The following is a 26,010-nucleotide window of genomic DNA, read 5'->3' on the forward strand; positions in this document are numbered from 1 at the left end:
CGAGGCTGTCAGAAATGTACCCTTTGAGGTGCGCGAGTTCAGTTTCCGACAGAGGGAATACACGTCCATAGGGGATAGGGGCACCTGGGAGCAAATCGATTGGACAATCATATGGACGACTTGGGGGCAACTGATCTGCATTCTGTTTGTTGAAGACATCCTGGAATTCCTTGTATTTGTCTGGCAAGATAACTGGAGGGTCAAGGTTTATGAGTAGATGCGTGGGTGCCTCTTTTAAGCAAGTGGTGGTGCAAAAGGTGGAAGAGAAGGTGAGAGTACCCTTAATCCAGTCTATCGCTGGATTGTGGGTGCGAAGCCAGGGAAGGCCGAGGATGAGTGGGAATATTGGTGAGGGTACAATATCCAAATTGATAGTCTCTTTATGGTGACCAAGGAGGAGACAGATGGGACCGGTTTCATGTAGTACGGGTCCAGTTTTGATAGGAGTCCCATCTACCACGAATATGGATAACGGCCGTGACTTAAGTTGCATAGGCAGATGATGTGATCGGACCAAGGTCTGGTCTATGAAACACCCGCTGGCTCCGGAGTCGATGATGGCAGTAATCTGGAGATCTCTACTTCCCCACTGGAGAGAAAGAGAAACAGATAAGTAAGAAGAGGTGGATGGAACAGTAGAAGTCCAGGAAGAAGGGGCTAAGGAACCCTTACCAGGTGAGGTTGTGGGTCGGACGGGGCATAACCGGAGTTGGTGATCGGCTTTCCCACAATAGAGACAAAGTCCTTGAGAACGGCGTCTCTTGCGTTCTTCTTCCGTTAGTGGACGGCGAACCATGCCTATTTGCATAGGTTCTTCGGATGAGGAAGAGGATGGAGAAGCAGAAGGCATAGGCCCTGGGGAATCCAAGGACCGGAGATTAGCTGGAGCCTGTCTCTCACTTCTTCGTTCACGGAAGCGTCGGTCTAATTGGGTGACTAGGAGGATCAGACCCTCCAAGGAAGGGGGTACCCCAACTCTGGCTAATTCATCTTTTAAGGCCTCGGATAGTCCTAGTTGGTACTGTTCTATCAGGCCAGTTTCATTATAACCAGTGTCAGACGCCAACTCCCGGAAATCCGTGGTGTAGTCCTCCACAGGTCTTCTTCCTTGCCGGAGGGAACGGAGGGCTGAGCGAGCGGCGGAGGGTCTCAAAGGGTCATCATATAATGTACGCATAGCTGCGGCAAAAGAGTCCCAGGTCTCCAGTATTGGACTCTTTGAGTGCAGGAGTTGGTGTGCCCAGGTTTGTGGTTGACCTGACAGCAAGGCAATGGTTGTGCGGACCTTCACGTAATCATTGGGGTAGGTGCGTGGTTTTAGGACCAAGAGTAGTTCACAAGCTGTGATGAATGATCGCAGTTCAGACTTCTTTTCAGTAAACTTGTCAGGCATAGGAATGGCCGGTTCTGGTAATGCAGTTAGTACCGGACCAGTGGCTGGGGGTGAGTCTGAAAGGGGTACAGACTGAGCCCTTCTTTGTTCATGTTGAAGAAGCATAGCGTTACTGGCTTGTAGATCTTGGACGGCTTGAGCCAAGGCTGTCATCTGTTGGGTGAGAGCAGTAATAGCTTCGGCTGTTCCTGCGGGTTCCATTTTTGCGGCTTGGTTATTATGTCACAACCCACCTGGGGTCTTGCAGTGGAGAGGGAACCCAGTTGCAGTGGAACAGCACTCCCTTACAATCACGACCCTCAGGAGTCCCTGGAAGTGGGAACAGGGCCCCGTAGGGTCTGTGGTGGCACGGAGGCCTTTAATGAAGAGGAGGAGGTAAGGTCGACAACTCTGGAGTCAGGTCTGGCAGGCAATCAAGGAGTATCCACCTGAGGGAAAAAGGATCAGGAACCAGGAACACAGACAATGCAATTAGCAGACACACAGGAGCAAGGAAAATAACCAAGCACTGACTGGAAGGTGTGCTTGGTTTATATAGGCAGCCAGGATCACATGACCCGCCACCTCCCACCAGTAGGTGGGGCTGCCAAGGGCTATAAAGGGAGGTCAGAGACCCAGCGCCATCTTGGTTTGCTTCATAGAACCTGATCTTACCAGATCTTCAACTCTCCTCTCTCCCTCTGTGTAAAACACTGTAACCGCATGGCGGCCGCCATCTTGCCATGATAGTGTGCTGCTGCAGTCCTCAGAGGTGAGGGGAGGAGAAGGAGCCACCGCAGACCCGGAGGGGGTGTCTCTGTGACCGGCAAGCACCGAGACTCTGTTGTGAGAACGCCGCAGGCGCCCAGACGCAGGTGAGTACACGACAGTGCCGTGACAATATGCAGCTGCAGGACCTTGCTGACTTTCATGTGCGGGAGGCGGATCTCAGACCTGCCTCCTGCACATGAAAAATGGTGAGGTGCTGCAGCTGCTCAACGGGAAAGCAGTGTGTCTGGTGTATACCCACCTCTCTTCCCGCCCACTTTGAATCTGATGTTCCAGGGCCAGAGGATGCTCATTTGATAATGGTAATTTTGCTCTTTTTTTCAGCCGGCTCATAGCCAGGCTTTACTAATCAATGTTCACCTGCTGTCTCTGGGCAGTGGCGTAACATGGGGGGCGGGCGCAAAATTTAGAGGGGCGCCATGCCGAGTGTGCTACCCTTGATGTGCTGCCCTTGATGTCATGTCAGGTTCTGTGGCGGTGGGAGCGTGCGGGCATCTATCTCCAGTCGGCGGCCCAAAGACAGGGGCTGCCTGGAAGGGGAACTCTGGGCCCGGGAGCTCAGGAGGGAGAAGAGCTTCACAACCTCTTTGACCCCTGAAGAGGTGCAGAATCCCGACACCTCCCAAAGCCTGGACTGCGTTCTCCTTCAACCTCCTCTCCGCTCCAACCTCTGCAGTGAGGATGAGGATGGGTGGGAGGCGCAGGCTGCCAGGGAGCCACTGAAAGGAGCAAAGGACCCCCAGATCAAGAAGGCATGGAAGGTACCAGCATCATACACTGATACACAGACTTACCTGTAGACAGAGACTGGAATTTGGGGGCAAAGGAGAGACTGCAGATAGGGACAGGGCTAGGGATCTCTCTCTCATTTACCCCCTCACCCCCCCTCTCTCAGCCCCCCTCTCTGTTAGTCCCCTTTCTCTCTCAGCCCAACCTCTCTCAGCTCTCCTCTCTCTCTCTATTCCCTTCTTTCTCAGTCCCCATTTCCCTCTCTAAGCCCCCCTCCCTTTATCTCAGCCTCCCTCTCTCTCTCACCCCACTCTCTCTCTCACCCCCCTCTCTCTCTCACCCCCCTCTCTCACCCCCCTCTCTCTCTCTCTCTCTCTCTCATCCCCCTCTCTCTCTCTCTCTCTTTCTCACCCCCCTCTCTCTCAGCCCCCCTCTCTATCTCAGTTCCCCCTTCTCTCTCTCACCCCCTCTCTCTCATTACCACCTCGCTCTCTCTCAGCCCCCCTTTCTCTCTTTTCCCCCTCCTCTCTCTCACCCACCTCCCTCTTTCTCCTTCACCACCCCCCCTCCCCTTCCCCCCCCTTCCCCGTCTCTCTTTCCTGTGAACTGGACTGGTTAACACCTGGAGGGGGTGAAAGGGTAATTCATTAACAATGCCGTTAGTAAAGTGCAGCAAGAAGGGGATAATGTTCTGTCACTTGTCACTGGATGGTGCATTAATGACCAGTGACAGTTATTTAACCCCTTTGTGCTGCATAAGTGACACCAGTGTCAGTGTTAAATTAACCCCTTTATGAAGGGGTTAAAAACACTGCCAGTGGTCACTAATGCAGCACAAAGGGTTTAACTCTGCCAATACCCACCAATGGGAAGGGATTCAAATAAAATTTCCAGTTTAAACTGAAGCAGCCTTAAAAATTCCCCCCTCACCCCCCCCCCCCCTCCTAACGCCTACGCTGGCTAACCTGTGTAGAAAAGATGTATATGCCTATTTTCAGGCTGCTTTGGTCTGGTCACATTTTCTCCTGTGTGAGCCAGTGCTGTATGCAGGGAAGAGGAGGGAGTGCCAACAACAGATAGGACATAGGAACCTATGGGTGATGTCACCGCTTGAGGCTTTACCTGCCATTGTCGAGCATCCTCTGCTCTCCCCTGCAGTCACCACTGACTAACACAGCCTGTCCCCCCGGGCTGCTCAGTCTAAAATGCCTGGGCCTGTTTTTTGTCCCAGTCCGGGCCTGCTGTATGCTGACAAACTGATTATAGATATGCCTCTATCGGTAGCGCATCCTTCAGACATTGACTGCTTAATGAGCATGGGAATAATAGCATTTGCTTAAAACAGCAGATCATCATTGTGGAGAAAGAATTAGTGCTGCTAATCATAATGAGCAGCTCCTGTATGCAAATTGGTAGAATTGTGTTGTAATGATACCCCTATTAAAACAAGGAAAAATGTTTTGGCCATTTTATACACTCATCATGTTCCGCTAAATAAATTAGAGGTGGGATGTGGGTGTGACTGGGGGCGGGGCAGGGGTGTGGCTGCAGGCGGAACATAGGTGGGGCCTGGAAGAGGGCCCTTGATTTATTTTGCCCGGGGGCCCTGAGGGTTCTCATTCCGCCCCTGCATATGCAGCTCATATATTTGAGTTTAAGTTGGACCCCTACCCCCTTGTGAGTCCAGCTATTGGTTATTGAGGTCATGACTATGTTTAAAGATCGGTATTGAAGCTTGGGAGGCAGGAGAGTGGATCCAAGACCAAACTTTGCAGGATAAATGAAATATGATCAAAAAATTAGCTGCCAGAGTCTTTGGATGTACTTATTGGTAAATATGCCGTATCAGTAAGATCATCTTTTGCTTTTTTTTCATCCTACACTCAAGTTTATGCCAGTTTATTTTATCTACTAATTAATCTTTTTTTACATGTACAGTGCATTGCAAAAGTATTCGGCCCCCTTGAACTTTTCGACCTTTTGCCACATTTCAGGCTTCAAACATAAAGATATAAAACTGTAATTTTTTGTGAAGAATCAACAACAAGTGGGACACAATCATGAAGTGGAACGAAATTTATTGGATATTTCAAACTTTGTTAACAAATAAAAAACTGAAAAATTGGGCGTGCAAAATTATTCAGCCCCTTTACTTTCAGTGCAGCAAACTCTCTCCAGAAGTTCAGTGAGGATCTCTGAATGATCCAATGTTGACCTAAATGACTAATGATGATAAATAGAATCCACCTGTGTGTAATCAAGTCTCCGTATAAATGCACCTGCACTGTGATAGTCTCAGAGGTCTGTTTAAAGCGCAGAGAGCATCATGAAGAACAAGGAACACACCAGGCAGGTCCGAGATACTGTTGTGGAGAAGTTTAAAGCCGGATTTGGATACAAAAAGATTTTCCAAGCTTTAAACATCCCAAGGAGCACTGTGCAAGCGATAATATTGAAATAGAAGGAGCGTCAGACCACTGCAAATCTAGGAAGACCTGGCCGTCCCTCTAAACTTTCAACTCATACAAGGAGAAGACTGATCAGAGATGCAGCCGAGAGGCCAATGATCACTCTGGATGAACTGCAGATGTCTACAGCTGAGGTGGGAGACTCTGTCCATAGGACAACAATCAGTCGTATACTGCACAAATCTGGCCTTTATGGAAGAGTGGCAAGAAGAAAGCCATTTCTTAAAGATATCCATAAATAGTGTCGTTTAAAGTTTGCCACAAGCCACCTGGGAGACACACCAAACATGTGGAAGAAGGTGCTCTGGTCAGATGAAACCAAAATCAAACTTGTGCAAAACAATGCAAAACGTTATGTTTGGCGTAAAAAGCAACACAGCTCATCACCCTGAACACACCATCCCCACTGTCAAACATGGTGGTGGCAGCATCATGGTTTGGGACTGCTTTTCTTCAGCAGGGACAGGGAAGATGGTTAAAATTGATGGGAAGATGGATGGAGCCAAATACAGGACCATTCTGGAAGAAAACCTGATGGAGTCTGCAAAAGACCTGAGACAAGGACGGAGATTTGTCTTCCAACAAGACAATGATCCAAACCATAAAGCAAAATCTACAATGGAATGGTTCACAAATAAACATATCCAGGTGTTAGAATGGCCAAGTCAAAGTCCAGACCTGAATCCAATCGAGAATCTGTGGAAAGAACTGAAAACTGCTGTTCACAAACGCTCTCCATCCAACCTCACTGAGCTCGAGCTGTTTTGCAAGGAGGAATGGGCAAAAATTTCAGTCTCTCAATGTGCAAAACTGATAGAGACATACCCCAAGCGACTTACAGCTGTAATCGCAACAAAAGGTGGCGCTACAAAGTATTAATTTAAGGGGGCTGAATAATTTTGAACGCCCAATTTTTCAGTTTTTTATTTGTTAAAATAGTTTGAAATATCCAATAAATTTCGTTCCACTTCATGATTGTGTTGATTCTTCACAAAAAAATTACAGTTTTATATCTTTATGTTTGAAGCCTGAAATGTGGCAAAAGGTTGCAAAGTTAAAGGGGGCCGAATACTTTCGCAAGGCACTGTATGTATGATATGTATGATGTTTCACACAGAAAAATACAAGTGACCTTCAGAAATAGTTTGTAAACCTCTAAGAGGATCTTTGCTTACGAAGGTCTCTATTTTGGGCTGCTCTGTGTGGTCCACATGCCAGTTCTCAGTGCTTTCTGGGTATTACAGGAGGGTATCCTCGTGTTAAGTGTGAAAATCTCAGGGCATGGTGTGCCAATTTACCACTTTCACTATAGTGTCACCAACAGATGGGACTTATAACATGACATCAGAGTCCAGAATAAACTAGAACATCTAATTGTAGCAGAACGGCCCTTGTATTTCTATACTACCAGAGAGTAGTGCTTTCTTGATTTCTTTGAGCTTTCATGTTCAGTCTATATTGTCCTTACTTGTATGAGTATATAAGTGGCTCTGAGAAGATAGCAGCCTGTGTCTGTCTCTCTCCCTCCCTATGCTGCTATATTTATCATGACATGTGTCCATAAATGGCTTGGACTGTGGCTCTGACATTCCAGTGACACCAGGCATCATTTTTGCACTGGACTCCTATGTCCAGTTCCTAGTACTGGTCTCTTCAAACTCTTTGCTGGATTGTGGATTTTTCCCTTTTTCTGAACGGTTTTAACACCCCTGACTAATTTGCTGCACTGAGGTAAGCATGTTCTTTAAAATGTGACCCCCCTCTTGTGTTACATGCCTGGATTAAAAACTCTAATGGCTGGGAGATGTAATATTAACACACTGATTAGCCACAGTTGATGATGTGAACCATTTTGTGGGAAACATTAACAAAGGTGAAATTCATTTAGAATAACATGAATTAATTTAGGTCATAACTAACCTGTACTAAATTCTCTTATAAATTGGAAATGTATGCATTTAGATTAACACCTTGATTGCTTTCTACAGAGCTTTAAAGTATGCTCATCTCCACTTTGTAATGTAAAATTAGGTCTGGCGGCATTAGTAAAATTTTCATAGAAGATGCTTTAACCAAATGGTTTTGACAGTAAGTAACGAAAGTCAAAAACAAACAAAAGCAACTGAGAATTGCAGTATTAATGGTTTTAAAATGTACATATATAACCTTTTGTAACCTTTTATCTTAGGTGCTAATTTTAAAACTGGAGAAAAAAAACTGCAGAACTAGAGTTGTTGTCAATAGCAGCCAATCCAATTTCCCATTTTATAGAAAAAAAAAAAATTAAAAAATAATTTGATCACTACTGGCAACAACTCCATTTTAGTGGTCAGTTTCCTTTTTTTCAGTTTGATGAATCGGCTTTTTAGTGTGCAAAGTGCTGTAAGCTACATCAGCCATCTGGCCTGAATATATCAAACTACTGCAATCTGTTTGCTCCCCCTTAGTCTAGCCATGCATTATACAATTTTCTTACAGTTTTCTGTGCAATTTTCTTTAAATTTACCTTCAACTATGTAGCACAAGGGCCTGCCTAATTGGATACAATTGAAAGTGTTGTTTACTTCTGACCTCATATTATATGGTTTTTGGTAAATCTAACAGAAAATTGTACAAGAAAACTGAAGATGTATGGCCAGCCTTAGTGTCGGTTCACACTATGGCGACACGACTTTAGGGCGACTTAATGAAGTCGCCGTGCACCGCGACTTTGGCGCGACTTGCACCGACTTCACATAATGGAAGTCAATGCAAGTCGCTCCGACTTTGTCCAAAAGTAGTGCAGGAAACTTTTTCTAAGTCGGAGCGACTTGAGTCGCTCCTATTAGAACGGTTCCAATTGCACAGCACGGTCTGCGACTTGTCAGGCGACCAAGTCGCCTGACAAGTCGGAACAGTGTGAACCGGCACTTACTGTTCAACTGTATGAATACAACTACAATGTGGTTTAGATATAAAAAAAAGATTTCTTTATAAAGAGATGTAATTAATAAAATAGCACAAAGTGTTCAGTATGAAGTGCTGTACCTGCTGCAACCAATCAGAATTCATTTTTTACTGGTCTAAGTTTAGTAAAGATAATTATGATTGGTTGTCAAGGGTTGCTGTACTTTGCACTCAGAACTTTGCCTGAAATAGGCCTAAAAAATCATTGTAATGTCAATGTATAGCCAGTAGAAAAGTGTTAAGCGGCCTTTTTCTATACTGTCTTTTAATTGTTGTGTCAAACATGCCTGACATTCTCTAAAATGTAAATTTAAAAACAGTAACTATTAATAATGGCAGACTTTTTTTCAAAAGAAGTTTTAAATGAAGACTACATTTTAGGTGAAATATGAGATTTTTGTTCTCAGTTAGTACACCTCTGTACAGTAATAATTGTGTTAAATTGCCACACTATAATGTGATAATATACAAGATGACTCAATTAAAATGAAATAAAGCATATAAAATATAGAACAAACACCTGTGCATATACAGTATAGGGGAAAAAAAGTCCAGATTAGGTTTTCCAAAACACTGCTGGGACTGTTTGCAGAAAGGGAGTGTTCAATCCACTTTGACAATCACCACGTGAGCCTTCACCAACCACAAGCAATGGACTCCTCACAGGACATGAGGACTCCACTACAGGGTCAAATCAGCATAAATATGACAATCCCATCAAGCAGAGATCCTGTTCATATTGTTTGGCTGGAGCTCATCAGTCTATCTCGTAAATCCAATCAATGGTGACCATAAATACACGAAATTCCATATAAAATCAAAATGGAAGAATGCACATAGTGTAAAACTGTGTAAAGGGTTTTTGTTGCACTTCAAAGTATGAATACTACTCACATGGGCCGAGCTAGCGCATGTGACGTCGCCAGGCCTACTTGGATAGTAATTTTTGTAAAGCATTGTTTGTAACCTTTATCATGCATTTTAGGATGGTTGTGATTACAAAGTGTGTATTTTTTTTATTCATGTGAGTAGTATTTATAATTTGAAGTGCAATAAAAACTTTTTAGACAGTTTAAACTATGTGGATTTTTCCATTTTGATTTTATGTGGAATTCCGTGCATTTATGGTCGCCATTGATGTTATCATTTATTGGATACACGAGATTTACCGCTGAACTCCAGCCAAACAATATGAACCAGATCTTTGCTTGATGGGATTGCCATATACAGTATCTCACAAAAGTGAGTACACCCCAAAGTGAAAGTGTCCAAATTGGGCCCAACTAGCCATTTTCTATCTCCGGTGTCATGTGACTCGTTAGTGTTACAAGGTCACAGGTGTGAGTGGGGAGCAGGTATGTTAAATTTGATGTTATCGCTCTGACTCTCTCATACTGGTCACTAGAAGTTCAACATGGTACCTCATGGCAAAGAACGCTCGGAGGATCTGAAAAATAGAATTGTTGCTCTACATAAAGATGGCCTCGGCTATAAGAAGATTGCCAAGACCCTGAAACTGAGGAGCAGCACGGTGGCCAAGACCATTAAACGGTTTAACAGGACAGGTTCCATTTAGAACAGGTCTCACCATGGTCAACCAAAGTAGTTGAGTGCACGTGCTCAGTGTCATATCCAGAGGTTGTCTTTGGGAAATAGAAGTATGGGCACTTCTAGCATTGCTGCAGAGGTTGAAGGGGTGGGGGGGGGGGGCAGCCTGTCAACAGTTTGCTGAAGACAAGCAGACTAAGGACCTCGATTACTGGAACCAAGTCCTGGGGTCTGATGAGACAAAAATAAACGTATTTGGTTCCGATGGTGTCAAGCGTGTGTGGCGGCAACCAGGTGAGGAGTACAAAGACAACTGTGTCTTGCCTACAGTCAAGCATGGTGGTGGCAGTGTCATGGTCTGGGGCTGCATGAGTGCTGCTGGCACTGGGGAGCTACAGTTCATTGAGGGAACCATTAATGCCAACATCTACTTTGACATAATGAAGCAGAGCATGATCCCCTCCCTTCTGAGACTGGGCCATAGGGCAGTATTCCAACATGATAACAACCCCAAACACACTTGCAAGATGACCTCTGCTTTACTAAAGAAGCTGAGGGTAAAGGTGATGGACTGGCCAAGCATGTCTCCAGACCTAAACCTATTGAGCATCTGTGGGGTATCCTTAAATGGAAGGTGGAGAAGCACAAGATCTCTAACATCCACCAGCTCTGTGATGTCATCATGGAGGAGTGGAAGAGGGCTTCAATTTGCAATCTGTGAAGCTCTGGTGAACTCCATGCCCAAGAGGGTTAAGGCAGTGCTGGAAATTATTGGCTGCCACACATTTTGACTTTGGGCCCAATTTGGACATTTTCACTTAGGAGTGTACTCACTTTTGTTGCCAGCAGTTTAGACATTAATGGATGTGTGTTGAGTTATTTTGAGGGGACAGCAAATTTACACTGTTATACAAGCTGTACACTCACTACTTTACATTGTAGCAAATTGTAATTTCTTCAGTGTTGTCACATGAAAAGATATAATAAAATATTTACAAAAATGTGAGGGGCGTACTCACTCTTGTGAGATACTGTATATGCTGATTTGACTCTGTAGTGGAGTCCTCATGTTCTGGGAAGAGTCCATTGCTTGTGGTTGGTGAAGGCTCACATGGTGATTGCCAAAGTGGACTGAACACTCCCTTTCTGCAAAGTGTCACTGCAGTGTTTTGGATAACTTACTGTAATCTGGACTTTTTTCAGTTTTAAATGCACATGTGTTTGTTTTATATTTTATGCAATATATTTCATGTTAATTGAGTCACTATGTACATTATCACATTTTAACGCAGCAATTTACACAATTATCACTGTTACATAGTTTGTCTGACTATTTTTTTGCCAGCAGATTTTTTTCTGTTTATTTACCTGCCAGCGCATTTTCTATTATTGTTTTATGCTATTCTTCACCTCTGTACTGTAACATAGGGGGATCGTAATCAGTGGCCAAACCCACTGGAGCTTGTTTTTTTACAACACATGTTGACATGCATTAGGCTGCATTTTTAAATAGACAAGTTAAAAACATTGGTGTTGATTTACTAAAAGGGAAATTCACTTTTCAAGGGAAGTTGCACATTCTAAGGGAATCTGCCCCAGGGCTTAAAGCGGAGTTCCACTTGTTTTAATTAAAAGTCAGGAGATACAAAAAGTGTAGCTGCTGACTTTTAATAAACACACACTCACCTGTCCCAAGAGCCAGCATTCTGACCGCCCGAAGCATCAATCCTCTCTCTCGCCTCCCCCCGGCGCTGGCATCACAAGTGTGGGCACCCAGCTGTGACAGCTTACGGCTTCACAGCCAGATGTGCGCTGCGAATGCGTGAGTCACGCTGCACCTCCTCAGTGGCTGGGCAATCTTCTGGGACCTGTGACGTTTCCCAGAAGAATGCAGGGAGGGAGGGGAGAAGAGAACGTCCGCTTGAGTCGCCTAGGCAGCCCGGGCAGAAGTGGGAGCTGGGTACCATTCAAAACTAGGTACCCGCTCCCCCCCCCCCAAAAAAAAATGACATGCCAAATAAAAGGGGGGGGGGGAGTAGTGCTTAAAGTGGAAGTTCCCACTTTTGGATGGAACCCCGCTTTAATGAATGAGGTGAAGCTCTGTTGACGTCCATTATCCAATAGCCTGCAAGCAAAACATTTTTTTTCTCCCTGTGATTGGGTATTTTTTGCAAAGTAAAATGTCGCCACATTCATTAAGCTCTAGGGCAAATTCCCTTGCAAAGTGTACCTTCCCTTGAAAAGTGAACAGCTTATTTGCCTTTAGTAATAGCCCCAAAAGTAAATGTCCCCCATGCTTCATTTTTTGTGTGTGTTTCTGTATTTTTTGCATTTCAAGCCAATGAATTGAAATATACAATGCAACGTGTAACAACACATGCAGTTCTAGTGTGAAGCCAACTTTAAGCAGTTAAGCCAATTTAGGTCTGAGTTAAAGCACGTATCAGAGACATTCTAATTTCTAATCTCCTTTATCATTGGAAAAAGTTTCTTGGTCATTTTTCATTTGTCCTGGCCATTGATATAATATTGGTCAAGATTAGGGTTCTGTGGATATGGCCTTTGAATTTATATTGAAATTACCAGATCAGAAGAAGGGAGGCCTACAATTTCTACCTGATGGTTGTTGGTTCTGAAGCCATTGTGTTTGGACTCTACATAACATTGAATTTTCTGTTCTGGGAGAACAAGAACACAATACACCAATACCGTATCTGTATAAAATATGTGCTTGATTGTGTTCTGTTGTGTTTTGAGCATTGAAAGGAAATAATTTGGAAAACTGAATGAATGAAACATTACTTCTCGATTATAGCAATCACAACTATTAAAACTTATGCAGGATTGTTGATCAGGAAATACAATTAATGTGCTGAAAAAAGCAGCCCATGTGCACCCAATGCCATTATAGGACTGTCAGGGCAAAGCCAATCTTGCAGTTTTTGGAGTGCCTTGCAGTATCTGAAAGATTTGCTGCTCTGTGTCTGGTCATATAATGCCTGCATGCTCAAAAACTCTTGGGCCTTTGCCCAGGTGCCTGTATCCCACAGGTTTCCACAAAGAAACCAAAATTCTAATTTAAATTAATCGAAATGCCTAGGAAACATTGTTTCCATGATACATAGGAAGTGCTTGAAAGTTTTCTGTTTAAAGCCTAATACTTCAATGCTTTATTTGAAGGTGTGGTACCATAATATATAGACACAATTCTAAAAAAATTAACTGCTTATCTAACTAGAAGGTTTTTTTTTTTGTCTTTGTTAAAGTACCCATAGACATGAGATCATCAATCCATCCAATTACAATAGGACTAAAAGATGTCCATACTTCTCTGGACAATCAATAGTCTATTGACCCCCCTAGAAACCAATCTAAAGGCTTGAAAACAGTTGTCCAGGAAGGATTATTCTGACTAACTACTATTATTCCTCTAAAGCACAGGTGTCAAACACAAGGCCCGCGGGCTGAATCCGGCCCTCCAGGCTATTTCATGTGGCCCTCACACCTGTCCTGCAGCTGCAGGAGAGCTCCAGCCCTCCTTTGGTCCTCCTTTAGACCCTGCACTTTCTGCTTCCCAGCAACGCCCCGGCTTCTATCCAGCAGCAGCACAAAGTAAGGGAGGGTGGGGCACTCTTAAATTCTGATGGTGGGGGCTCTTGACATCTGATGTAAGAAGGGGTGGGATGCTCTGGACATCTAATCTTACAGATTCAACCGGCCCATTGAGGGCAATCATAATGCTGATGCGGCCCGAGAAGAAATTGAGTTTGACACCCCTGCTCTAAAGTAATGTTGACAGGAACATTCATGTTTATGCCATCATTATTATATTCAAAATTGCTCTGTATGGTCAGTATGATGATCTGTTCCATTAACGGACAACTTTCCCTTTGAGAGCCAGCAGCTGACTTTTTGCTCTGCCACTGACTTAAAATCCTGGCTGTTACTGACAGCCTGAGTCCCTACTGGCAAGAGTCTCCAATGGTCAGAAACCAATTAGAGTGGTTCCCGGTGATGTGATTACTATGTCACCTTTAACACAGTGATCACATGTAGGCTAGACACTTCATTGACAAAAAGGGCTTTTGCCTGCAGGTGATGCCATCTATTTAGTAGTGTAACTGTATAACCAGGAAATATAGCTGAATTATCAAAAATATTATTACATTAATTGGAAAAAATAGGAAAAAAGCTTTTTTTTTTTTTGCATTATTGTGTATTTGCTAGCTTATGTGTAAAACAGAGCAGAGTATTTTCTTGAATTATACAGTATAACAAATAATAGTTGTAAACAAAATATGTGACGTTTGAATCCTACTGCAACCCCCTCCACCCCTAATGCTGACATGTACATATTGCACATACTTTTATGTGTTTAAAAAAAACTGACAGCTCATAAGGAGCCGCTGTACTAACTATCTAATGTCAGTACAGCAATCTTCCCTGCTGTGCTATTGTGTTCTGACAGGGAGGACTGCCCCCCTGTCCAAACATTCGGGTCAGTGCTTTCAGCCATTGGTGAGGAGCCAATCAGCAGAGCTTTTTTGATCATGCCCCTGCTGGATCGGCTGCAGTGCACGGGCCGAATGTTGGCTGATTTCTATTGAACCATCCAATGCTGCCCAACATTCAGCCCGTGTGTACTAGGCTTAACACCTGTGTTTGGGATATCTTAAAAACTATGATTTAACTTTGCCTGGGGCTTAGTTACCGTACTTCCTTTCCTCCGGTGATTCTGAAATACCTGTGACAGGCAGCCCTGCCTCCTTGTTATTCATGGAGGTCTCCAGTTGCATATGTCTGATTACTGTTGTATACAGTTGCTGTAGCTGGGCTGTATGTAAGAACATTAATGGAAAGGGGGGCCAATCATTGGGGAGAATGGTAACCTCAGTTAAATAGGTAGCCTCAGGTATACAATAGGTACTTGGCCTGTGACGGGTGATATGAAAAACATCATTAACTAAGTTCTGTCTTGAATATGAAGTGAGCATACAATTGGAATGAGGAGAGCAAGAACTGATCAATAAAAGAGAGTGGAACTATGAGAAATAAAGGTAGGTGAGGGAGAAGAGGACTCTGACAGTCAGTGGAGGTGGATGTGGGTTGTATGGAAGCCAATGGTGTCAGTGGTAGTCTGCATGTGGGGGTATCATAGATATCTCCAGTAGGATGGATGCCTTCTGGAAGACACCACAAAAGCTTGTGGTTCTCCTCTCATCATGGAAAACCCTTTAAAGCTTTATGTTGGTTACCTTGCTAGTTGATGCCTTTTCCTTTTAATAATTAGGCTGTGATATTTGACCTTCTTTAGTGACAAATCAAATCCAAATTTTTTTCTGGTATGACTCCAGCCAAATGAATTATTGTTAGTTGCTATATTTTTCATTCTTATTTACTGTAACTGCAATTATATATCTTCATGTTTACAACTTAGATTCAATACTCCATGTTTAGTGCTTATGACCTTGTTACACAGGCAATTTGTTAGACATGTTGTATAGCCAAAAACATCCCCAGCCCCAGCCCCAGCAATTGACTGCAGGTAACTAACTGTAAATCCGACTTTCAGTATTTTCTGAAATCTGAAAAATGTCACAATTGATGGTGACTAGATAGTCATTAAATGATCAGCTGTCGGTCATAGAATCCGCAATCTGGCATAAAAAGAATGGGCAGAGCTCACTTACAAACTAGAGCAATCAGAAATAACAAACATAGCAAAGGCCTTACATTTGGCTGCCATAAAAACCAGAGGAGCCCAGCTATGCGTTCAGACTTTTATTCAACTTGCTGAATAATCTATTCCATAACTGCTAATTTTATCTTTGTCCCCAATAGCTGTAATTACAGCTTTGCAGACTTCATCTGTATCATGAGTAAGTTTATTTATTCTACTGATGATAATGTTAACAATGATGATGGATATTATTGACTGAAGTTCGTTGAGCACAACTATATGGTTGGGGAATGGAAGAAATGTGTCTCATAGTCTTCCCTGCTCAGAAACATTCTGTTACCTGCAGATTTAAAACTTTTATATGCCATATGTTAGGACAGGGCTCTTACACTAATGACACGCTTTGAAAACGCGATCCCCAAACTAGAGGAATTATTTTGATTCTCTACTCTCAGTTAGTTGTAAAACCTGATGCTGGTCCACCCTCATATGTTGCCAAGTGGAAGCATGATATTGGCCGCACCTTGGATGTAGCAGAATGGGCTGAGATATGGTCTGCCACTAAGTCCTCCTCCCTAAATTTCGTAGCTGTTGAAACAAATTATAAGGTACTTACCAGGTAGTACTTAGTCCCGTCCAGGATTGCAAAATATGTTCCCAATTAATCAGCCGTTTTTTTTTTGTGGCTGTACTGACACAGGTACGCACCTACACATATGGTGGGACTGCCCGATGACCCAGGACTATTGCGAGGCCATCTTTGACCTAGCCTTAAAGGTATTCAAGACTAATATTCGGCCAGATCCTGGTTGTCCTGGTTCTCCTTAATTATAATTCAGCTAGATTGATACGTATCCAACTCTTTATATAGCTCATTACAGCCGCAAAACAAACTATGGTTAAAGCCTGAAAGTCCCCAACTATTATCATAGCCGAAACCAAAAATAGAGTGAACAAGGTACTGATTCATGCTGAAATAGAAGTGATCGGGTGAGATAAAGTTTGTAAATTTAAAAAAGATATGGCACCCATGGATTAAACATTGACTGCCACCTAATTTTGATGACTCCTTATCTCACTGCGCTGTTCTTGCTCTCTGCTGCTTTCCCTTTTTCATGATACAGTAATAGTACTCTCCCAGCTGAGAAAATATTTTCTACATGATATGTTTCACTGTCTTTGGTTCCTACCTACCATGATAATACCAAAGACTGGCAGCTTTTCAGACTTTTTTGTTTCTGCCTTTGAGGTACAGTACTTACTCCAACAGCTTCTTTAATAGTAGACCTCTATTATCTTCCCCAGGTTCTGTAATGCCTGTTCTCGACTTGTTTTTGCTTGTTTTGCTATACTTAAAATTAATAAGTTAATATGACAAGGAAGAAATGATAAGAAACACTGTTTGCTAATATAGTATGATCAGAGGCGTAACTAGAACCTTCAGGGCCCCGGTGCAGGAAACCATGAAGGGCCCCCTGGACCCCTGGCCGGGGCCCTTCCCTTCAAGCCTGGGACTCTTCCCACTGATCCTGGGGCCCTTTACTCTCATTGCGGACCCTTTCACAAGTTCTGCAGTGGGCCACCTTCCTGCGATGTTGGGGCCTCCCCACAGTGGCGGAATGCCAGGGCCCGGTTGCAAGTGTGACCTTTACGATCCTGGAAGTTCACCCACTGGTGTCAGTTGTTTTTATTTTTTTGGTATTTTAATTGTATTATTTTTTATCATTTTATTTTATTTTTTTACAATGTCACTGACTATGACTCTGTCCATTGAGAAAAGGAAGGAGCTGGCTGGTAAATTACCTATTTACCGACCCCTTCCTGGTTCTCTATTGTGACAAATTCCCTGCAGCAGCCGGCAGGTGAGGGTAGGGAGCACAGTAGGGGGAGGCAGCACAGTGGGGGGGGAAGCTCAGTAGGGGGGGAGCACAGTAGGGGGGGGGACCAGGGGAGCACACAGGGGCCCAGAGACAGCAGAACACAAGTGAACTGGATGGATAGGAGGAGTGGCGGGGGCAGCATACAGAGGAACCAATCTCCTCCATTTTCCCCCTGCAGCTACAGGAGGAAAAAGGAGGACAGTGATTTCTCTACATGCGGCCCCTGCTGCCCCTCCTATCCAGGTGTACAGGGGAGCCGCACAGGGCCCCCTGGAGCATGGGGCCCGGTTGCGACCGCAACCCCTGCAACCCCTGTAGTTACGCCCCTGAGTATGATAGTGCTAAAGGAAAGGAAATTATCTCTTCTAAAAGGTGGTCTTTCAGGAATGGTCTTGAAGGTACTTTGTCATGTGAGAATCATGGAGGCTGCCACTGCTGAACCCTACTGTTGAAATTGCTAGTCTTTTTTCTGTCATTCTGAATCGTTACCTTACCATCAATTCTTTGTAAGTCAAATAGCTGGAACACAAACTGTACATCTCCAGTGCTGTTATTCTGATCCCGGATTCACTAATTGAGGAGTTACTGATGCAGAACAGACATGTCAGTACACCTGATATGCACATATGTGTTCTCGGTTAAGGACTCCGTAAAAGTGAAGAAAGACGAATGAAGGTTCTTAAACACACAATTTTTACAGCTAGTCATTAATGGCAACTCCCATTAAATAGAAAGGTTGACATTAGCATGTGACTTTAAGGATTGTGATTTAAGTAATAGCTGTCTGGGCCAGACAGAAATATTTTTTTATTTTACAATTTGAAAAGATCCAGTGTTTGTTGAGTAGACAATGATCAAAATTTGATGAAGCATTTGGGAGATTCGTTTATCACTAACTGTTGGGTTGAGATATGAGAAGAATGAGAATGAGGTAATAAGGGATGAGGAAAGCTTGTGGAAGTAGTAAGTTCTATAAACTTTATATATGAAGGACATTACAGCTGGTATAACCAGTGATCTGAATACCGATAGAACCATATGACTTGAGCTTAGATTTAAAATATTTTCTTAATGGCAGAAGTGAGAAGGTTCTAAGGTTCATTACCCACACAGTATGTGTACAGTATAAAAAAAAATAAAAAATATGTTTTTTCAGCTGAAAAATGAATAAAGTTCTTGTTTTATATTGAAGCAGTGATACTTTTGAGCAACAGAGGCATTCATTACTGGATCAAGCTACTGTGTTATTGTAAACCTGTCTCATAAATCATCATTTTTACTTTTGAAACAAACCTCTCCCAATGAAATTTACAGGTACAGAATTTATTTAGATTATTTTCCAACTGTGTTTGTGATAATGGGATGCATTTGGTTTGTACACATCTATTTTCTGTTCAGTAAATGTGTTGGTTAAACAGCATTTTTAGGTTTTAGTGAATTTTTAATTAGAAAATTTGTTTGAAAGATTGTTGATCAAACATATGTTTTACGTTTCAACAAAATGGTGACCGTCTGCACGCAGACACCGACTCCCTGTTGCATGAATATAAATGAGTTGGGTAAAAGATGGCTTCAGCTCCTGTTCTCCACCTGTAGAGAACTCCTTAGATGTGTTTTTTGGGGCTTAATCTTGATTAGAATGGTCATTTGAAAAGATTTTTGATCAAACATACAGTATGGTTTATGTTACATTACACAGAATGCAATTTTATAATTGGCAGTATAATGAGATTTTATGGAATTTACTTTACACTTTACAGGCATGTAAATAAAAAACATAACTAGTTATACAAATCATGTTTTTTATTTACATGCCTATTTACTTGTGCTGCTAAGTTCATTTTGTGAACACCAAAACCATCTTTTATCTAACTGTTATGATCTGCCAGAAACCTGGCCTTGGCTGCTAAGGATTGCAAAATGAGGGTAATGTACCCTTCACAGATAATTTCTTCTTCAAAGAAAGAATTACATTGTAGACTAAAAGTTGTAGTAAAAGGTCCATCTGTGTAGCCAGGGGGCCCCCTAAAATCAGGATACTGATTAACGTGTATAAAAGATACACGTATCTGTACCTAAAGGATATCTAAACCCAAGAGCAAAAATTTAACACATTGCAGCTTGGCAGTTTTTAGATCTGTTTGCTACATGATTTTGTAATTTTTGAAGCTAAGAACTTTTTTATGAAAGTACAGAAAATATCTGTTGACCTTGCCAGAAATGCAGTGTACCTGTCAGGTGTCTGTGGTAGTGAGCCTTTGTAGATCACCAAGTCGGGGTTTCCTGGGGCGCAGAGTCTAAGCCCTAGTCTGCTTCCTCACCAGGGCCCCTGATTGTGGGAATTGGATTTGCAGCAAACTGGAAGCCGTTTGTGGCCCCCAGGTATGCTCAGCTGGGGACGAGGAGACCACTAGTGTGTGCAAAGTACAAATGCAGGAGACAGAAGGAAATCCTAGGGAACAAGCCTAATTCAGGACGAGTTTCAGGCAAGCACAGGCAGTAGACGAAACCGGGGTCGGTACACGGGAAGTCAGATACAGAATATGCTTAATAGTAAATAAACAGGAGCTCAGAGAACAGTGAAGTTTTGCAGGCAACGCGGGCTGCATTTGAGCACATGTATATACAAGGAAGCAAACTAGGAAGCAGGCCAGGAAGTGGAGGGGAAAAGGGAGATGTGTAAGAAGGCAGATGTGTTTGACTCTTGGACGTGCATATTAAAGAACACAACATGCAGGGATATGGGAATCAATTATCAACACTGACACACGTACACCAACACAGGTTGAACTGGATGGACTATTGTCTTTATTCAATCCTACCTACTATGTAACTATGTACATAAATAAAAAAAACACAGAATAGCAGTTACTGCCCATAGGTGAGCACAGAAGCCAAACAAAGGACTAAAAAAAGCACTGCAGCAAGGAGGTAAGAATTAAACAGGCAGAGAAACTGCAGGCTAAGCAGTGACAGTCCCTGAAACTTCCTGTGATTTAAACTGAAATTGAAAACAATGATATCTTCCTTCCAAGCATGGTTTCTTTCATAAACTCTAACACCCCCTTCCCCACGAATAAAAATGGAGATGTGTTTGCAATTAAAAATTGGAAGAACAATCTGGGTGACCATCAAGGCTCCCTCCATAGATACATGAAGAAGTGAGCGTAGCCACCTGATGACAGTAAGTGTGTTTTTCACAAAATTACCAGGTAAAAATAATAGTGGTGGGGAGAAGGGAGATGTGTAAGAAAGGAGTTGTGTTTGCAGTTAAAACGGGGAGAGCAACCTGGGTGACACCTACCACTCCCTTCATAGATCCATAGACACAATGAAGAAGTGAGCGTAGGGGGAGTTTTTCACAAGATCACCTTGGGGGGGGGGGGGGGGCGGGGTTTTAGACATCCTTAGACACATCTAAGGACTGGTAAGCTGCAAAATATATATTTTTTGATTTTGGGTGTATGCTTTAAAGATAAGTGCAGGTTCCTTAGGATACCTGATTTTAAGGAGTAATACTGTTTACAGTTTTTGTTGGCAGCCTTATGGTGAGATAATGTAAGATCTAACAACATATCATAAGGCTACGATTCAGTTGTTTTAAAGCAGTTATTCACTGATGAAGCTCTCAAACAATGTCATCTTAATTTTTACCCACATTATATTGGAACAACAAAGTGATTATTAGCAGAAAATGTCTATAATGAACAATAATGTGGATAGGCTTCCATTCCGGTAGCTATTAAGAACACAAATTAATGCAGATTTCTATTTATTAAAAAGGTTTAAATTCTGGTAAAGGGGTAAAACTCAACCAGGCAACCAGGTGTCCCCACTAGACAGATTAACATTCTCTTTCTGTCCTGGTGTCTGCTGTCACAAGGAAATTTAAGCTGGCCATACACTAGTAGAATTTTGTACAAACATTTGTATGAAAATTCTCGTCAGAAAAATGTTCTTTTTTTCCATCATTGAGTCAACAAATTTTGTTCAAAAACCCCCAAAATGTTATCCAGATCTGCTATTTGAATGTAATCCTAGATGTGGCAAAATTATATCATAACGCTATGTACAATTTTTCGTACAGATTTTACCCAATTTAAAACCACTATCACAGTAAGAATTTAATTCATTTTAGAGAAATTTGTGAATTTTTTATCACTACAGATGAAAACAAACGACAATTTGAACAGTGTTATTTCGTCATAGTTTTGTCAGCTGCAAGTTTTCAGTAAAAGAATATAAAAAAAAAAAAAAAATAGAGCTAAAGCATAACTCTACTTTTGTTGAGAAAAAAACATTCCCCTCTGGGTGATCTAGGTACATTGCAAGGGTTTTAATACATTTGATTGCAGATTCCTACCTTTTGTTAATCTGAAGTTGTCTGTATCCATGTGGGAAAGCGAGTCTAATGGGAGTGGTTTCATAATTATCAATCAGCTTCTGCACCTGCAGGGCTCTCATAAGGAAAGCTGCTGGGCCTGCATCCCTTTAGCTGTGATTTCCTATTGGAAATATCTCACGAAAAATGACATTTTTGTTGCAGGAGATGCTGGAAATCTGTCTTAGGGCAGACTTCTGGGAAAATTAGTGAGCCAATCACACAAGCAGGAAATTATATTTCTGGGGTGCGTTCTGTGCAGAACACCTCCAGGCAGCCATATTGCATTGCATTTTCAGAAAATTACAGCTGCTGCATATTGAAAAGAAAAGGTAATGTTTAATAACATTCAATTACAATATGACTTTTGACGCAATTGTATACGCTACTGTATATCTATTTTTCTTTATTTGCTATTTTTTTTACCTCACCAAGGTGGAGTTACCCTTTAAGTCAAATGCCAAAAATTACGACAAAAATCAATTTAAATTTAAATTTAGTTGACTTAAATCTCCAGTATATTTTATTTGACTAAAATCTAGTGGTTTTACTTAATTTGTAATGCATTATTTAGGGATTTGTCTAGAATTTCCAAACTCTATATATACTCCTGGACTAAAAATCTAATAACATGTTATTAGTTATGGTATTATGGTGTGAACATGCATTACAGACACTGATTTAGCCATTGTGATAGATAACGTCTTTATAAATAAAACCAAGTTTCATAAAAAAACAAAAATATTGCTTTTTGACAAATAGAAGTGCAACTTTAAAATAAAAAAAAAACAAAAATTGTAAATTGGCTGTAATGCCAGGCTGCAAGTGGGGATGGGCATGTAAATGTGAGTGAAGGAGTGCACAGGACAGAGAACTGGTCTGGGGAGACTGTTGTTTTTGCACAGTGCTAAGCACTGCTGCCTTGCTGGGAGGGGAAACACTCACCATAGCAGGGCATTGTTCCAGAAATTGCAGGCAGCAGGCACACAGAGGGAGCCTGTGTCTCTCTACCGATAGAGTCAGGGGGCAGGGCCTTTAACAGATAGGCGGAGCTCCAAGGAAAGCGGAAGGTCAGGTGGGTACTGGAGAATTTAGTCGACTAAAATGTACTGAAGGTTTTGGTTGACTAAAATACTACTAAAACAAAAACAACACAGATGACTAAAACATGACTAAAACTAAAATAGCATTTATTTTTAAAAGACTAAAACTAAATCGAAATTTGACATCAAAATAATCAGTGAATTTGACTCCATTACCCATCTAAAAAATTAAACAAATGTTCCCAAAAAATTATAAGTTGTTAACAAAACAGAAACAGAGACATTTTTCAGTGGGAACACTGGTTTCAGAGACTACTGTCAAGGGGATTCCTCCTACTTTTGAAGAAATTTTAACTGTGTATTTAGCCATTTTCATGGAGTTCAGTTTTCATTTTTTTACATTTTTTTTTACATTATACAATTATTGTTGAATGTACAGAATGGCTGGCTGCTTTTTATTCAAGCACATTTGAAAAGTAACTGAAAGAAATTTTAAGAAAAAGTGTTAATGGATTGTTAACAATATGAGTGATTACGGTTTGATTTAGGTATCCTTATACCCAAGTAATGCACATTTAATGTATATCTAAAGGCTTATGTGTGGTGTTCTAAACAGGTTCCAGGTTCTGTTATGCAAGAGGCTTGTAAATAAAAAAAGATTCATATTTTACCTTCTTTGGCCGAGATTTACTAAAACTGGTGCACACAAAATCTGGTGCAGTTGTGCATCATCACCAATCAGCTTCTAACTTTAGCATGTTAAAATAAGCTTTGACAAGAAAACCTAGAAGCTGATTGGTTGCTATGCACAGCTGCACCAGATTTTGTACCAGCTTTAGTAAATTTCCCCTTATGAATTAGTCAAATTCTTCTATTTTGTGCCTCACACTCTTCCGCTCCCAGACCCTAAAGTTTACAGTGGAGAGGTGGTGGGGGGGGGGGGGGGGGGGGTCAGCATTAAAATCAGTTCTACCAATCCAGAAAGCAGTGGGAAGGACTAGGCATGGCCAGCTGCTGAATGACAAGCTTCGGGCTTGTAAAACAGCAGTGGCCATCCATCCCATCCTGATAGTTATCCTCCCTTTACCCGCCCAATATCTTAACCTCCCACTTTGGAGCAAGCCTCCACAGCAGGACAATGCTGCTTTGAATTCAGTAGCGGTACAGCAGTGTTGTCCCTTTCACAGGAAGTTGCATTGGGTGCACTTCACTGGCAGGATCAACTGGTATTTGTGAGACTTTACAGGGGGACGAAGGGAAAACAAAAAGTAATGATGCATTGCAATTAAGTGCTACAGCACTTTTTTTTTTTTAATGAGAAGCCATAGTTCTACTTTAAGAGTAAGATCTTTCTAACAATGTGGAGATCAATACAAGTATGAAGTAGTTAGAAGAGATTTTTCTCACCTAAATGGCCACTAAGTCTAAAACAAATATTAAAGTAAAATGGTATTTCAAATTTAATTGACCTTCATCTGCAGTATTTAAGATTTTTGTAACATTTACTGTGCAACTGTGTGGAATCATTTATTTTAAATCAGCCATTTCTGTCCAATTTTTACATATATCTGTATCTTTAAATCTTTTGATAAAGGCTATGATATGTTTTAGTTTTAGTGGCCCTTGAAGTACTAATTACCCATAACAATCATTTTATTATAGTGCTGTGTTACAGTACTGAAAACTGGACTAACTTATATTAAACAACCCAATTAATCCAACTGTAACCACAAATGATGAAATAAACAGATATATTTTTGAACCCAGTGAAAACAGTGAACAGAGGTGGCAGAATGTCTTTGCCCTTCTACCAAAAACGCCACCAACATTATGACCGTGGTTATCGCAGCACCGAATTAAAGGCCACCTTAAGCCATTACCAGCAAGAAGAGAAGAGCCACTCTGCTGCCCACAGCAGCCATCATGGGTAATGACATGACCATCTTTTCAGGTTGAATCTGCTAATAATTTCCATTGTACCTGTTTACTAATCCACCAAAATAAACTTACCATATGAATTGCAAACTCTTTTGTGTGGTCTAATATATTATACATCTCTTTTTTCTCCATCACTTTTCTACATCCGGTATTAGTTCTTCTTTTTCAGTATCATGAAATCCTTTCTGACAGTGCTTTTTGATTTGCATTTTGACTAAATTAATAATTTTCTCAACTTCTATATTAACCACGTTTCCTTATCCCTCTAATGACTGTTCGTTTCATCTGCTTTTCTTTGATGTTCATGATGTAACTCAACCTTTCTTGCATTTTGTTTGTGTAAGGGTATTCATAATTGGCTTACCATTAGGAAGGAAAGCTTCCAATTTTGAATATTACTTGTGATGACTGGGCCATTTGGAGGAGTTCTTGTTATTGCCCAGGGAAATTTTCCAATTTGCTGGAAAACTTCCCGATGAGTTTGATTCTGTTTCTTGTGTGGACACAATGGAGGGGTCAGAAGACCATTTTCATGTACTTATCACATAAGGCTCCATGCACAGTGGCTTAAAAATCGCTGCTACTACAGGAGTTTTGTGTTCTGCCTATAGAAGCAGCTCAATGTTAACCTATGTGTCCATGCACATTAGGACAATTACAGACATATTTCAAGCTCAACGTTTAGAGGCAAGAAAAAAAAACATTCTGGTTTGTGTTTCTGATTGGAGTTTACTGGTAGAAAAAAAAACGCAAAACTCTCCTAAACTCGGCTAAACTCTGTACAAAAAATGCTCTATACGAGCGTTATTTCTGCCAGGAGAACTGTCATTTTTTTAAGCCCAGTGTGCATGGAGCCTTAGGTGAGACTTACAGCAGGTCTGGAGCTCCAAGTCATCCAAGGGTGGGCATCTATCTTTTTTTGCTCTCACAGAGCTAGCTGCCCAACTGTGTGCTGTGTAAGGTAAGCTGAAATAATTAGCTTTATCAGCAGTATTTACTACTGGTCTTGCACAGGTAATGATATCTAGAATTTTGACTATCCAGTTTCTGAGAGTAACATGGAGGCTGACTGGTCTTTTTGCAAATGCTAGCTACCTAAATGTCATACTGGGCCTCTAGCTTCAATCACTGACCTTAAACTAGAATGCAGATAAACTTTGGTATCTGACTTTAACCTCTGATCTTCATACTTCTAGATCAGTGATTTAGAAAGTAGCAAAGCTACTTGTGTGCGCA

General features: G+C 41.8%; 2 protein-coding genes across 2 annotated transcripts in view; one reads left to right on the top strand and one right to left on the bottom strand.

The window, feature by feature from the left end:
• The window catches only part of TGIF1 (TGFB induced factor homeobox 1), a 398,124-nt gene that overhangs the window by 263,692 nt on the left and 108,422 nt on the right, over positions 1–26,010 (bottom strand). The window lies entirely within an intron of this gene.
• MYOM1 (myomesin 1) overlaps positions 6,938–26,010 on the top strand; it is a 149,619-nt gene continuing 130,546 nt past the window's right edge. The window contains exons 1-2 of the mRNA XM_082258207.1: positions 6,938–7,089; positions 24,604–24,763. Coding sequence (XP_082114333.1) covers positions 24,630–24,763 — 134 coding nt within the window. The 5' untranslated portion in view covers positions 6,938–7,089; positions 24,604–24,629. The remainder of the gene's footprint in view (positions 7,090–24,603; positions 24,764–26,010) is intronic.

The sequence above is a fragment of the Pelophylax lessonae genome (genome assembly GCF_965119305.1).
Source record: "Pelophylax lessonae genome assembly, chromosome: 5".
Classification (NCBI taxonomy): domain Eukaryota; kingdom Metazoa; phylum Chordata; class Amphibia; order Anura; family Ranidae; genus Pelophylax; species Pelophylax lessonae.